The 16,318-nt window shown below is 43.3% G+C and overlaps 1 protein-coding gene across 1 annotated transcript in view; it reads left to right on the top strand.

Annotated features, from left to right (window-relative positions):
* Positions 1-1,258: 1,258 nt before the first annotated feature.
* The window catches only part of ST6GALNAC5 (ST6 N-acetylgalactosaminide alpha-2,6-sialyltransferase 5), a 69,872-nt gene continuing 54,812 nt past the window's right edge, over positions 1,259-16,318 (top strand). The window contains exons 1-2 of the mRNA XM_067300465.1: positions 1,259-1,324; positions 1,859-2,077. Of these exons, the coding sequence (XP_067156566.1) occupies positions 1,259-1,324; positions 1,859-2,077 (285 nt within the window). The remainder of the gene's footprint in view (positions 1,325-1,858; positions 2,078-16,318) is intronic.

Genomic DNA, 16,318 nt, shown 5'->3' with positions numbered 1-16,318 from the left:
GCAATATGAACATTCTTCTTGGAAATGATAAAGCATGTTTACCGTGCTGTCTGCTGATGTAGCATACATTTTTGTTTCTTTAATACTTTTTCCTTTCTTGAAAGGCACTAAATGCTGCATGCTGTGCCATTGCTAGAGATGGCATTTGTTTCACTGTTAGTCTACCAATGAATTAGTAAAGATGGAAAAATGGATTTCCATGACAATTCCAGCCATGAGAAAGCTGCTATTATGACCATGGTTGAGTTAGCCTGCTGATCATTTTCTCCTTAATGTCATCTTTAATGTTATATTGGTATAGGTTAGATGTGAAGCCATATATTAGAAGTATTATTTCCATGAGTAATTTCAAGAGAAATATATTCTTGATTAAGATATAGATTATTTTTTTAAATGCTATGCTGTCATTTTAATAACTTCATAAGAAATCAGCCTTAAAATGGGTTGTTTTGAAGGGGCATATTTATAAATGTGGAATTCCCAGAGCAAGAAATCTGTGTAATTTAAAGTCCTTTAATAAAGTTCTCACCACTGAACTGTGCACCATTAACACAAAGAAGGAAACAATAAAAGACTTTGGAAGGCTGCTTGTAAAAGGAGAGTGGAAACGATTCCGTTTGCAGCAGTCAAAACGATGGCATGGGGAGCAAGCCTGTGAGAAACGATAGGTTTACTTAAAAGAAAAAAAGGAAGCTAGCCTGTGTCAGAAGGTTTTTTAACTGGTTGTGAGGGCTTGAGAAAGATTGCGGGAGAGCGAGCCCGCGAGTGCCGCTAGCGCCGGCAACGAGTTGACGGCGTCGATTTTTTTTTGTTTTGTTTGGGGTTTTTTGTTTTTGTTTTTGTTTTTTACCAACATGGATTTAAACTGTTGCCTGAACACTGCCAGCTTCAGGAAACCCAGCTAGCGGTGGGAGAATGACGGATTTTCCGCTAGGGGAAAATATAAGTAATGCGATGCGGGGGCTGTGCCCCGGCGCTGCCAGCAGGACGGAGGCCGGGGCCGGGTGAGGGGCGCCCGCCCGCCCGTCCGCCGCCCCCTCCGCGGAGCAGCGCGGCCGGGGGGAGGCAGAAGTTAACTTGCACCTGCCCGGAGCCGCCGCCGCGCCGGCGGCAGGAGGCGGGGGCGGGGGCGGAGGCAGGCGGGGCAGCCGAGGACCCGGCTCTGGCAGGCTCCGAGGGTCCGGCCGGCTGTAATTCCCCCCCCGATCCCCGGCACGGCGGCGCTTCCCGGCCGAGCCATGTCTGCGGCGCCCCCGCCATGCAGAGCCTAGCGGGGAGCGGGAGGGCGGGCGGCCGGGAGCCGCACAAAATGAGGACGCTGATGGTAAGTGCTTTGCTGGCAGCGCTTATCCCGCCCCGGCGGCGGCGGCGGCGCGGGGCTGCCCCGGGCGGGCGGGCGGCCCCGGCCCCCCGCGGCGGCTGCCCCCGGCTCCTCGGCGCTGCGCGGCGGGGGACAGAGCCCCGGAGGCGGGGGGGGACCAACTTTCCACCTGCTTTCTTTTATTCGTGTTGCCGGTGGCCGGCGGGTGGCCGTGTCCGTGTGTGCGCGTTTTAAGGAGCGCGTAGAAAGCCGACCTGCGTGAGGACGGCGCTGGCGGTAACTCGGGGAGCGGGAGCGCGCCGTCTCCGGCGCCCCCTAAAACGCCCGAACGGGGTGTGCGAGGGGGGGACGGAGGGGTGGGAAGGAGCGCGGCGAGGGGGAGCAGAGGACGCCGGAGGGGAGGCGGGGAGAGGGGCAGGGGGCGCCGCGGCACGGGGTCCCCGTCCCCCCGCCGCACTTGCGCCGCGGCGGGAAACTTGCGGGGAGCGGCGCGGCCCCGCGGCGGGGACCCGCTGAGCCGCCTCTCTCCGCCCGCAGCGCCAGGGGCTGGCCGTGTGCTTGGCGCTCACCACCATGTGCACCAGCTTGTTGCTCATGTACGGCGGCATCGGCGGCGGGGGCCACCCGGAGCCGCGGCGGCGGCAGCAGCAGGTGGCGGCGGCGCCCAGCCGGCCGCCGGGACGCGGCCAGCACCGCCCGGCGCCCCCCGGCGGGACCGGCCTCCTGGAGGGCTACATCAGCGTCCTGGAGCACAAGGTGAGCCTCCGCCGCGCCCCCGGCCCCTGCGCCCAGAGGGGGCCCCGCGGGAGCCCCCCCCCCCCCCGCCGGGGCCGGGCCGCCCTGCTGCAGCCTCGCCGCCGCCGTCCCGCCTGGGCCTCTGTATCGGGGTACGGGCTTTGCCCTCCCTTGCCCGGGGGAGCACGGAGAGCGAAGCGTTCCGTTTCAGGTGTGACTGCTGCAGGTGCCCTACACGGGTGGGTGAGAGCTTGTGGTGAGATTAAAGCAGGGTTAAAGAAGTTGGTTCAGCACCTGGAAGGGAAAGGTCAGTAGGCAGGTGTTAATCCTTAGCTCATTCAGTCTTGGGAAGCCAAGAGCTGCGTTCGCTTCCTAGATGACCTTTTTATTCTCCTTCTGGAGCAGAAGGTGTCAACCCTAGTTTCCACCCCAGAAATCTGGGGGCACCTGTCTAATGGTGAACAACTGATGTCCCTCTCCTTGGCACAGGAATTACCTGGCTGGATTGCCAGACCACGATGCCCTTTTATTGGAGACTGGTAGACTAAGCTTAGCTATCTCTCACAGGACAGACTGTGATTTGAGGTGGGCAAGGTGGGAACAGCCCTGCTGAAGAGATGCCTGAGCTTCAGCAAGTTTCACAGAAGGCAGATTCCTCTGCCCTGGGTGGTGCTTAGATTCCTCTGTGTTTACCTGGAGGCTCCAAAGACCCCTTCCTACCAAACCCCTGGATCATGTTTGCTATGCATTGGTTTAACAGTAAAAATGGGGAGGGGGGAAGCAAAGTGGTGATTCTCAGCTTCTTAGTGTTTTCACATCAGGACTGGCATCTTTCTGAAACATACTCTGCAGTCGAAGAAGTTACTGGGCTGAGTTTAGAGGTACTACTGACTTGATATACAGGGATTTTTTTATTGTTCCTTCTGGCTTCACTTTCTATGCAAGAGCTATCTGTAGTGCTCTTAACACAGAGAAATAGCTCATGATGATCCCTTGCAGGTTTTATTTGCTGTCTTACACAGTTATTCTAGAACTTCTCAAAAATAAGGGCTGTTGGCTATAGAAAAAACAAGTTTGGCCACTTGGATTCCTACTGTGCAAGGTGTTCTTTTGTCCTTCTTTGACATGGCTGTAGTAATGAGATGTAGATATATATGAACATGATTTTTGTGAGCAGAAATAATTGAGAAAGCATCTACAGGTTTTTAAGGCCCTCTACGTGAGTAGCCATCTGATACTGGTAACCTCCTTCTACGGTTTCTCCTGACTCCAAAACTCGCCTCATTAGTAGAACGCACTTAAAATCAGTATTCCGTGTTTGTTATTTTCCACGGTGATCTTAATGTCTCCCTGTGTTTTGGAAAGACCTGCTCCTCTAGATTTTTAATATTTTTTTATTATGGCCCAAACCCTACAGATATTGTATTTCTGAATTTCATTGCACATAGCTCATGCCTCACAGTAATAATTTGCTGAAACTTTAATAACTTTTCCATGTAACTTCTGTGGGTCAAGAGGAAGATAATGCGAGTCCCTGCTGTGTCCCCAGCTTGCTTTGTCTTATTTTAATGCACGTGAGATCATGCAGAGAGCTATGCCACTGTGGCACACAAAGCAGTGAGGAAACTGTGCTACCATAGGGAGATGATGGGGGACAGAAGGGTTCAGATTTGACTGTTAATAGTGTATTTATTTTAGTAATGTAACAGACCCACATATTTAACATGGATTTACAATCCAGAATACATAGGTTTCCTGCAGAATAAAAATTGGAGAACACAGAAGATCACAAGCATCAGGGCTTTGGAAGATGAAGGATGCAGGATCAGTGATGATAAGAGAAAGAGAGATATTGCGAGAACTGGGAAATAAAAATTTTCGGAGAAAATGTTTGTTGGGTGTGACACTGGAGACTGTATGGGAGACGGCTTGAATGGCAGCATGTAAGTCCAGTCCGAAGTGAGAGAAAATGAAGGAATTGGAGCAGTTTAAGAAATATTAGAACTGCAGGAGGAGAGCAAGATAAAATTGCATAGCTGTGAGGAGGACATGATATTTCAAGAGACAGGGAGCTCTGTAAAGAGATGAAAAGCTCCTGTTGTATGAAGACAACAGGCTTGGAAAGGTAAGGGGGGGAAATGACTTGAGCAGTGATGTGTCTTATTTTGATGGCCCCAGAGGTGGCAGTGTGAAATGACAATTAACGGTAGATTTTCACAACACAGCTTCTTTAATTTCCCAGATAGAATTTTGGTTTATCTGACCAGAAGCTGAATAAACTATGCAAAATCCATCCCTTCATGCACTACTGGCAGTTTGTTAACTGCCTACCACTGTTTAGTCTACTGTTGTAGACCGAATGTTGAACTCGGATCTAGGAGCTAAAACGTGTTCTTAACTTTAGGCAGGCTTTATGCTTCTGGATCCTGTAGTTTGGCTTAATATGAAAACCTAGGTTAATGTTTGTGGTGCTGTTCCCATTCTGATGTGCTTAATGTGAGTAAGAATACACATATATTTAGAAGTTACATGGTAAGTGATGAAGTTATTCATCCAAAGTTACAAATATGAGTGTTGGCACATACAAAAGTTATGTTATATGGTTGTATAGACATTTCTCTTCAAGGATAAAGCTTAACCACATTATTGAAATACCATAGAGTACATCTATCACTAATAGCAGTGCAACTCATTTAGTAGTGCTGGCTGATCATGTATGGAGACTTTTTGCTGGAAAATCAAAGTACTTGGTTAAAACATCAATGACTTTAAAATACAGCTTGCAGTATTGTAATTACCAATTACTTTCCCCCTTTTATTTTGCATTCAGTAAGAATTGTAGTTCCTCGTCCATCCTGTCAAGATAAGCAGGTAATCTCTGAGAATATGGCTAAAATATGTGATATTCTTTTCACTAGGTTGAAGAGTCTTTGTTCCGGAGTCTCTTGTCACTTGGTCAGATTTGTGAGGTTTTGTTTCTTAGTGTTTTGCCTCTATAGATTTTGCGAGCTCATTTTCCCCTGAATCAGGCAGCAGAGATCAGAACCAATGTTCATAACATTAGCAGCCTTTCACAGTTTAGCAGTGCAAACTTCATTTTTTGTTGAACTGAACTCTTCATATTTAAAAAAAAAAAAAAAAAAAAGGCACCTGCTTCAGCAAGTGGTTCTTGCCATTTCTCCTCACCATGTCGCAGGCCAACAGCAGTTAAAAGTCATTGACTACATCTGAAATGAATGATTGTATATTTGTTCCTAGTAGCCAGATGTCTATAGCTCGCAGTCGGCACAGAGAACACGGTTTGTTGACAGCTGCTGTTGAGAGGTCAAGGACTGAAGGGAGTGGAGAAATAGCGGCTGCCCTCTGCTTCTAGGGGCTGCTGCTTTGTGCAGAGGCACGTTGGCAGAGCCGGCGCTGCTTCGCTGTCGCATCTCCTCTGTGGTTAGGAAGGACGAGAGTCCCAGACTGTCAAACTAACATCTTTCACGAATTCTTTGTGTAATCCGGAAATTAGAGGGATTTTGTCATTGGTGTTGAGGGAAGCAGAATTATGTTCTTTTGTGGGGAGGCACAGAGATAAAACTTTCTGTTGATTTATCACAGTGCTAGCAAGGAATTACAATGCTAATATTTTTAAAGCAATTACTGCATACAAATAGGAAACTATTAATGAAAGCAGGAAACCTAGCACTATTCCAAAACTTACAAGAAATAAATATTTAACCATCATATTACTATTCTGAAATGAGGTGAGAACATGTCTCTGGATACTTAAAAAGCTTTTTACCCAGTATTGACTCAACAGTTGGTACTACGGATAAAATATGAGTTTATCACATATGTAATAGCGTAGTATTGCGAGCCATCAAAGATTTTGTTTCTTAGAAAACACAGTAACATATCAAAATCAGTCTTGCAGACAAATGTATTTAGACCCATGTTTAAACACCTTAAGAGAGCATTGAAACCAGCATGAGAATGTAAATGATCGCAATAATTTCATAATAATATAAATTATCATATGCAAAGAAGTCTTTGTGATCCCTTTAAATTAATGTGGATCAGAGAATAGTGTAGTTAATGAAGTGTTTGAGGAAGAATCATTCTGCAAATAGTCCTATAGCTCCCATAATCTCTGAGACACGAGTACTCACTCTGGGACAAAACTGTTTCTTCTAGGATAGTAACTTTTTGCACTTAAAAGGGCAGAATACCTTGCCATGTTTTATGCTCTCTCTCTAATTCTATCAGATAAAAACAGTCTGAAATTTGACTTACTACAGAAGTAGTTAAACCATTGCCATTTTTGCTCTGAATGGTTTGTGGGGTCATTAACCCAAGCTTCACAACTAGCTTCTGTGGAATGGAGAAATGGGAAGAGAGTGAAATTATTTTGAGGGTTTCAGTCTCTTTCAAATGCGTTTATCACTGAATCGCAAGGTATCTTGGAGCAAAACGGCTTGTCTTGCCTGAGGTGGGTTGAACCCACTGAGCTGAAGCAAGCTGTGTACCGTGGTTTCATTACAGGTTGCTATTAGCCCCTGTGGAATCCTCGCCTGTGAAGGAAGGAGCACGGACTTTACGATACAATGCTTTATGCATTGTATGCTTTATCATGCTACGTAGTTGATGGAGCCTTTATAATGTCAGAGATCCACAAGGGGGAGACTTTATTCTAGAATAACCTTGTTGGGGGACACTTCCACAGGCCATAAATCTAAGCAAGGTGCGACTCCGAAAAGCCTCTTTTTCTGTGTTTTGCTGGTTGCTTCTTTTTCTTTGAGGTAGTGCAATTACTTTTTAATTTAGTAAGCTTAAGTTTATTAAAACCCTCGTAAAGCTGACAGAGTTTTTTTTTTTTTTTTAAAGTAGGACTGTGACAACAGGAAAATGTCATTGGATACACACACACACACACACACACACACACACACACACCTTCCAGAGACGATTATATTTTACCAGATTTACCCAGTATTTGAATAATGACTATCTTGTGTTTTATATTTTCTTGCTTTTGAGCTACTGCAGTAGTCTACTTTTTCAGCCTAATGCATCATAATACTGGGTTCATTCATTTTGATGATTCTTGTCTAAGATTTTTAGCAGCCTCTGTGTGGGCTAGATGATAACACTTACTGTGCAGTACAGAGGATGCGACAGTGATGGAAAATGGTCCCTTTTGCTGTTTTCCAGATTGCTTGGCACCTCTGCAAAGAGCCAGCAGTCCTAGCTTGGCATTGTTTCCCCTTACAGTATCTTGAAGTCTTGTGCATATTATTGGTACTAGGTATCAGTTAGCTGTGCAGTTAGACATTTATTTTATTCAGCTTTTTGAAAAGGGCTGTGTTCTGTAGTTGGACAAAATTTCTACAGAATTTTGACGCCAGTGGGTGCTTGAGAGAGAACACTGATGTTAGCCAACAGAATAATAAAAAAGAATAGTATTTCACTGCTACCACTATTGCCCAATTCTTTATAAAATAAGTGCCATTAGAGATGGAATCTGACTAATAGAGATGGTGACTCCAGGCAGAGGTCAGGACTTCTTGGAAGAATTGATTAGAAAGAGTGCAGGTACCATTAAATATTCAAATGTCCCTGAAAATTGAAAGACATTTAATATGCATCTAATATGTGGTATTATTACATTAATTCATCTAATGTGATACCTAAAAGCCTACCCAAACACAAACCAGCTGTGTTCTGATCATTTCCTGGTTTTTGAGAAGATAAAGGAGAGTAAATGGTCATTGTTGCTTTGAAAGCGGAGAAATGTATTGCAGTTCATACCAGATGAAGATCTCACCCTGTGGAACTTCTGACATTATCCAAAATCTTGAGGTAGCTTTATTGTTTCATTGAAACTGAAAAAAAAAAAAAAAGATTATTTCTGATTATTTCCATTTTCATCATTAGTTTCAATGACATTTATATTTCCAGTACGTGCTGAAGTGTATTATATTTGATAACCATTTAGATTTGCCATATTGTACATTTTTTGCATGCTGCATTTGACTGTGAGCATTTTAGGCTATTTTCATCTTTCTATGAAGACAAATTGTTCTTTTAAAGGGTTTTAATCTTTGGTGGAAATAAGTCTGAACCAAATGAGGTTTTCACTGACAGGAAATGTAATTTTTGTTCACAACTGACGGATATCTCTCAACGGAGTTCCCTAAGTTTTCCCTTTGTCCCTGTCCTGGGTTGTAAGTTGAAGTTGAGTGTCACCTTAACTATATGATATCTTCAGAACAAGAGACTACAGGAAGAGTTTCCTTGTGCCAATGACCTTCTAGATTAGCTCAACCTGTATTGCTCAGTAATGCTCTGTATGCACATCCTTGATGCTGAGGTGGCATTGATACTGAACAACTCACTGTATTAATTTAACTTCTAATTAGGGCAATTATGATCAAATCAGCAGTCATTTGGTGCTGATATAAGCTGATGTGACAGCACAAAAGCTACTTTGAAGGTGAGATGAAGCATCATGCTGCTTCACCTCATCCCTAAGCAATCTCCATTAGTCATCACTGTTTTGCTCTAACAGTTAAAGCTAAGAGTGTTAAGACCAGGCTAATTACTGAAGTTTCCTAGCAGCTGGCAGAGCAAATATTTTCAGTTCAGAAACCTCTATTAATTGGTCTCCATTGTCACTCTTGAAAATATCCAAATGCAGTCTAGAATAAGAATCGCATGGGAAGAGAGGGAACAAACCAAAGCCTTAAGTTTCTGCCTTTCAGAGAGTCTTTTTGCAACAGAAGTGCGAAACACAAATGGCGAAGCAGAGCTCTGAGGTGCCCCTTAGAGGTGTCCCTTGATGGTGTAACTTGCAATATAGGTCTGCTCTGAGGAACACATGCACCCATAGAGAACGTACAACATTTGAGCTGGGGTTAGCCAATGCTGGCAGTACTGTTAGTGCCTGGATTAGATTCAGGGAGGCAGTTTTCCCCATACAATTGAAGAGAAGCACAGTGTGTATATGAAGTGCAGTAGTAAATACTGGATTCTTACAGGAACATTATTAGAAAACTTTGGGTTAAGATTGGGTTATTTTAAAATATGGAGAGGGCAAACCAAAGTAATTACTAGACATCACCTTTGAGTATTTTTTCACAGTGACAGTGCACTGGTGGTGCGAAATGTTCATTCTACAAGGAAAGAGAACAGTAATGGGTTTACATGGTATATGGGCAGCATAGATCAGGGTTTTTTTGTTGTTTTTTGGGGGGGGATTTAGTAATCTAGACTGTTGTAAGTAACAGAACATGAATATATAAATATGTGCTTTGTCCTCAAATAAAACACTTTAAGACAACACTCATTGTGGCTATAGAAAAACCTCCATCACAGAATGGATGGTTTGGTAAGAAATAACCTGGAAAAAGAGGAGGAAGATGTTTTTCAGTAAACAGTGCATTTGGAATATGCATTTTGTTTACCAAGGCTTCCAAGTACCCTAGCAAATACTATATTTTTAGTTCAGTGCGTTACTCACATCCTCAGATATTGTTACTATTCTAATTTTGCAGAATCAAAATATTCGGTAAAGCTTATACTGTCGGACAGTGTTAAATTAGAGTATATCTTGCCCTCAGCTATAGCAGGTCAGTACCCAGCGTAGATGTAATAACACTCAGCAGACCATCGGTCCTAAGAGTTATCTCTAAGGAAAAGAAAACGGTGAAAGTTTGTGCAAATATACACCCATATCAAGCTTTGCGCACAGAAAAGTTAAAGGAGTATCATTATGCTTAAAACTGCTCACTAAGAAATAGGCTTCTGGAGATTGTGTTCATCGCCAAAGACGCACTGCGTACCCATTTCCTTGCACAGGGTTAAAACCTCTTCTCCTCGTTCGAGGCACCAGGCGGTGGTGGTTCGTTGGTAGTGACGTGAGTCGCATTCAGGCTCGTTTCCTTCTCAGCTCTCTCGCCTGCATTGCATTCTCTGTGGATGGACATTTTTATTCTGTTTCAATGAAATTCACCCTTTTGACCTGTACGAAACATACGGATCTGAGGAAGCCCATAATCAAGGTGACGGACAGGATGGCAGCATGTGCTTATTGGGTAATAAAGTGCGATGCAGAGATCCCAAAGCTAGCGGAGACTGGGTCAGTAAGTCCACGTAGTGTAGCTCGAGCTGGGCTTGCTAGCTTCAGTTTGAAGCAGAATAGTTGCACCGTACCTGAGCAAATAAATCCTGACCTTTGGCAGCTGTATTTCTTCTGGAGCTGGTTGGCTCCCATGCTGCGCTTTCCGTGGCACTTGGGGTCAGGGTGGGCTGAAGGTGGCTGGGGCATTGTGGGGCTGATGGTGTGCATGTGCCCAGAGCATTTCTGGGCAGTTCACAGGTGTAGTGCCAGGGACCTCTGTTGCATGAAACTGCATTTGAAATGCTAGCTGTTCTTCAACTCTAACCATCCAAACTGTAGGCACTTTGTGCTTGCAAAGATTCAACAATGGCAAAAATGAGTTTTTAAAAAAAAAAAAAAATTACGATTTCCAAGACTTGTTCATAGTCCTTATGAGAAAGTTTTTGGCCAAATCCACAGAGGCACTGTTCCCCTGACCTCATCCTCCGTCAGCCTCTGGCAGGTCTGGTGCGGTCCCGTCCCTGATGGTTTATTCGGAGCATAGAGGCTCGCAGGCAGTACGTGCTGTTGTGCCACCTGTGCTGCCCCTTCCCTGCTCCACTGTAGCACAGTGTGTGGCATCTTTGGGTCAGTCCTTCAGACGCTTGGCTGAATTTCATCCTGGGAGATTAGAATAATGACAAACGTGCTCCTAAATTTTGTTGCTCTCCATTTTATTCCTAATACTACTGTAAATGGGTTAGTTTTACACATCTCAGCATATTGGTTGACTCTAAAATAGGAACATAAAATCTCAGAATACAGTCAGTGTTCTGCTGCAGCTGCCAGAGTGATGCAGAATTAATGCTGCCTGTCCTTCCTCAGCTCATCTGCCTGTGTCTGGGTATTTGTAGGCAAACTCCTTTTACAAAAAAAATAAGGAAAAGAAAGGACACTTTAACTTATTTAGATAATTTCTTTCTTAATGCTTATATTCCTTATAATTGTTATTATTGATGGCTATCCAAAGTGCGTTTTGCAAATTAAAAACCTATAGCAAAGTTGCTGCTGTTTTCATTTGTTCATCTACTTGTGTATTCTTTTTGTAGCACTGCTCTGGCTTTGTTTCTGTTTTTAATATCAGTTCATTTGCATCGTGACCATTATGAAATCTGGGTCTGTTTGGTCTAATACTGCTCACGCTATCCATGAGAACTACCTTGGATGTGAATGGGACTATACATAATAACCAGCACTTCAGCGAGGGCTTCCCCCTCTTGCCAAGTGCCAGCTGACATGATGTCGAAGCATATGTCTGTGTGAGCTTTTGCCAGCAGACGCGAGTGTGCTCTGCCCTCCCTTTGAGCCGGTTGGAGAGGCATCAGCTCTGCCCTGGCAGCTCAGGAGTTGCAGTTTGCATGTTGCTAAGCCAGAACTAATAAGCTTGAGTGAGAGAAAGGATTTATTACCTTGGGTTTGGCACGTTTAGTGTGGTTACGTAGCTTACATCATGGTTTTGTGTGTCCTGCAGTCCGATGCGTGGGCAGAGCTTGCTTGTGGTTGTACGGAGCGTGGTCAATATTTGTTTGCATCTACCTGCAAAAAACTGCTTGTTGCATATCCTAATGGTCTCCTAATGCTCCTTCAGAGGAGTGTTTTCAGCCCTCTACCACACCACCAGGAATTTCCTACCTAATCTGGAAGGAGAATATGACTCCGACCTGCAGGCTTCTTGTGCAGCTGCACGCTTTTCAGGGCTGAGGCAGAAGTGTTGCATACGTAAGCAGAGCACTGGGAAGCAAGTAAATTCTGGTCATTAGAGCAGATTGCCAGATGTTTAGTAGACCTATAAAAAAGACTGGTTTTCGGCATTTATCTTGCGTGCAACAGCCTAATATGATAGGTAACATCGTGGGTCGGGTTTTCAGAGTTGGAAATAGCTAAAATTAAGCTTACAGAGCAGAAATCGGTCATCTAAGTCATCATCTACAAAACATGCTGATTTTTACTGGGCATGTTCTTGTCAGAGGAAGAAAATGCACATTGCTTTGCTTTAGAAACTCATGTTTGAAAATCAGGCCAAGTTGTTGGAGGTGTTTTTTTTGTTTTTTGGGTTTTTTTTTGTTTTGTAATATGACTGTTTCTATATACATATATGCTATTTCATTTGTAATGTATTTTCTGGTATTCTTACCATGTTCATTTCTTTGGCAATGTTGACAACTGCATCTTAATTTCAGTCAGTGAAGAATTTTTGAAGCTGATGGGATGTTTACTAATATCCTCACAATCTAATTAATGTAAGACTGCTGAGCCTTAATGTTCCTCTTCCCATCCATAATTATCATATTCATAGATTTAATTTTGACTTCTCTTTTAATTTTTACAAACAGCCAAAAGCTATAGTTTTTAAAAAGTAGAATCAAAACTGGAGCAAAATTCTTCACTTTTCCTGTATCTGCTTTATGCCTCAGTAGTAGCGTAAAGAAGCGATGAGGCTAGTTATAGCTGGGCTGAATGTTCTTTATCAGTAGTAGTGTGGGTGCATCCCTGGTGGTTTAAGGGCACAAATGAGGTACTTTGTGCAGCTGGTAGACGTGGAGCAGGGCTGTCAGGGCCAGGAGGGTATCTGTGGCATTGGCGTGTCTGATTTCTGCCAGCACAGTGATCCCTTTTGATCTGCAGCAATTTGTGCAATACAGAGCAGCTTTCAGGGTATCTTAAATTATGCCTGTAGCCATTTTGGCCTGGAAAGTGAAATGATGCTTTAGAATCACTTTTCACTCCCAGCTGTGCCGATTTGAAACCCTGCACCGCTGGTGATTATGTGGGGAGAGGGGAAGGATGGTGATTCTGGTCTCGCGGAGGGCAGCGGCGCTGCAGCGGCGCAGGCTCCCGCAGGAGGCGCAGCCGCCGCTTGCTCCCCATCAGAGCTGTCACTGGTGCCGAGGTGGAATAACACCACTTGGATCTTTGCTTTTCTTTGATTTGGGGGGGAAAAAAAATCCAGAATGTATTTGGACTCTTGATTAAAAACTTAATTCTGTTAAGATTTTTGAGATGCAAAAAAGACAGAGTCCTCCAGTGTAAAATCTAGCTTATAAGTCACTAAAATATTTTCTCCTTTGCTTTTTTAACATGGGCCGGGTATCTTCAGATTGAATCTAGATTTGAAGCAATTCACAGCACCTGGAAACCTGGTCTCGCAGGTTTCATATTGATATGGGATACAGTAAAACTGCAGTGTTAGGAGCACCTTAGAAATGGCATTTATGACAAAAATACTGACAAAGCCCTAATACCTATAGTGGTGCTCTTGGGCACATCTAGAATAAATTGATGGATGATAAGATGCATCAGCTTTATTAAAGTTTCTCAGAACTGATCTTTTTTATAAGTATACCGCTTCCTAGGGATATTTTTCAATGTGTTATGAAGATGACATATCTTATTTGTAGTGCATAATGTGGAAAAAAAATTACTTTAAGATGACAGTTAGGATACTAACTTCTGAACTTTCAGGTGTGATGGTTCATTTGCACAGTCTATAGCAAATGAGAAAAGATTAATTCCACTTGGAAGTGCAAGGGGTGATATCAGCCAAGGTCATGCTAAGTCCAAGGACAAACCATTATTTAAGTCCTCAAGACTTTTTAAAGTCAATTTATATTTTAAATTGAGTGCATTGCTCAGAGGAAGTGCGTGAAGGCCTTGTGACTGAGATCAGAGGTGAAAACTAAGGGCAGCTCTAACAAAGTGGTGCATAAGCCAGTTCAGCCAAAATTGTAAGGCCATCTCTTTTTGAGTGTAGATGATGAGGTTGCATCTTTTTTTTTCTTAATTGGAATTGCTTTTTTGTGTACCAGTATGTGCAAAGCATTGTGTCTTTGAAATTCAAAATAAAAGTAATCTCCTAAAAAAAATAATAATAATAATTTCTATTTTCCTTGGAAAACAAATAGATGTGTCAATATTTTTTTCGATGTCCCATACTTTACATCAGTAAAAATACTGAAAATTACACTGTGTTTATTAAAGTTGTGCTCCTACACAGTAATACTCATAAGACATCTTATACTGCCTTAAGGATTAAGCTAAGCTCCTTTGTCAAGCTGGCTGGTATGGCAGGACTGTTAATCTTTAACTGTCAGAGTCTGGTTAGATTCTTTAGACTGAGGCCACATCTAAGTGCAAAGAAATTAAAAAGAACCAGCTCTGCTAATATTTATACCTTCATATTTTTCCACATAGCAATCAATACAAAGAGAAGCTGTGTTAGACATACATATTTCTATAAGAAGATTGCATTTCAAGCCCTCATTTAGCAACATCGTAATTTGCTTTCTGTTTATGCTTTTGAAATATGAAGCCAAAGTTGACAAAAAGTGTTCAAAATAAATTCCTGAAAATAAGATGTTCACTGGGTGACAGCTCATTGAAAGGAGAACAGGGAAATCATAAGAACCTACTTTTCCTAATTAAAATTCCATAGAGTTGTCTACAGTATGTTCATGTTTTATTACATCAGTAATTACTCTTACATTTTTCTTTCAAATTACAACATTAAGTCACAAAAGAAGGAACGTGCTATAGTTGCAGCAAGTTTAGACAAGGCAGGATTTGAAACAAAACTATATGAAAAGAATGGTGAAGTTGGGGGGCAAAGTTAAATTCATTGTGAAGGATTAAAGCTAATATTTTAGCCCCAACTGGGTATAAAACTGGTAATTAGGAGAGCTGTGTAGTGCTTATAGGTATTAAAGGCTTAGATTCACTCTGGATGTCTCTACTCTACTGGTCTATTTAGTTGCTTTAAAGTTGTCTTAGCTGAAACTTGTGAAAAAGGGTTTTTTTTAATAATTATCTGATTATACATACATAGTGCAATTTGTGCAAATATATGTAATCATCAAAAGTGATAACATGATCATGTAATGAAATGATACAATTTTGATGTTAAAGGAGTAGCAGAAACAGCAAAAAAGATTTTGGGTGTGGTGATTGCCTAAATATTACTTTTCTAACCAGGCTATGTATTTTTTAGATAATAGGAAAGGAAACCCTAAACAAATCTTAATTTTCTCTTTTATTCTCCTTCTAATGTAGTTTTGAGTGGCTGTTTTTATATTTTACACACGCACAACTTTCCCATTTTCCAAAACACAAGGTTCTTTCCCTCAACTCATTAAATAATAATACTTCATACTTACATGTCACCTTGCTTCTGAGGATCTCAAAGTGCTGTAGAAACATTAAATGGAGACTCCTGCCTTAAAGTACAGAAGTAGTAATTCCTTATTCCACGTGGGGATAGTGAAACACAAAGTTAAAACCACGTTTTTGACCTTGAGTGTCTGGCTAGGAATCTCAGGCAGGAGTCTGAGAAGTGCTGAAAACCAAGGGGACTCACCAGTTAGGAACAGGTCCAAAAAGCAGTCACTCGGGATTCGTGAGTTTCATGCTTGGCTTGGATTTGGAATTTAGGACTTTTTTCTTATAACGTGGAAGTTTCTGTGCCTGGAAAAGGCTACAAAATACCTATTTTGCCAGATGGAGCTGCAGCACTGAAAAATGCCACAGGGCACTTCCAGGGCAACCCTCGGCTTGAGAGGGATCGTGGTGGAGGGCGTTTTAGCCCGGTTAAAAGCTAACAGAAGCGAATGCAGTCTTTGGTCTTGAGCTGGGAATCTTGCACGGAAACGGAGCATAAAGGGCTCCAGTTCCTGCTCTGCAAGCTGGTAAAGCTCTCAAATATTTGGGGAAGTTGTGCCACACAGTGAAGGCTACAGCCTCCCATGTACCTTGCCAAGGCGGCTTTCTGCTCCGTTGTAGGTAACGGTGCGCCTCCTGCAGCCGCGTTCAGCCTGTTCGCCACCTGTGGCAGTCGCTAACTGGTCCACGAAGCTGCTGGCGGCGGCCCCGGCCCGGCAGCGTGGTGGAGCTTGTGTGCGGATTCAGATGGCGGCTGGACAAGGCTCTTTGAGCTCCTGCCTTTGGTTTAGGCTTTCGGCTTCCACCGAAGCCTCATCGTCGGGCTGAGACGTGTCCTGGGCTTTGGTGAACTCTCTCCAAAGTAACGCGCAGGTGCCTCGGTGAACGACCTGATTTTCGGGGCACGTGGAGCGCATGCGTTTTGCAGCACTGGCGGTGAGGAGGGGCAGGTTAACTGTTTGAGTGTG

This window comes from Apteryx mantelli, chromosome 8 (genome assembly GCF_036417845.1).
Source record: "Apteryx mantelli isolate bAptMan1 chromosome 8, bAptMan1.hap1, whole genome shotgun sequence".
NCBI classification, from domain to species: domain Eukaryota; kingdom Metazoa; phylum Chordata; class Aves; order Apterygiformes; family Apterygidae; genus Apteryx; species Apteryx mantelli.
The sequence above is the reverse complement of the archived record's forward strand: the minus strand, read 5'-3'. Positions and strand labels throughout refer to the sequence as shown.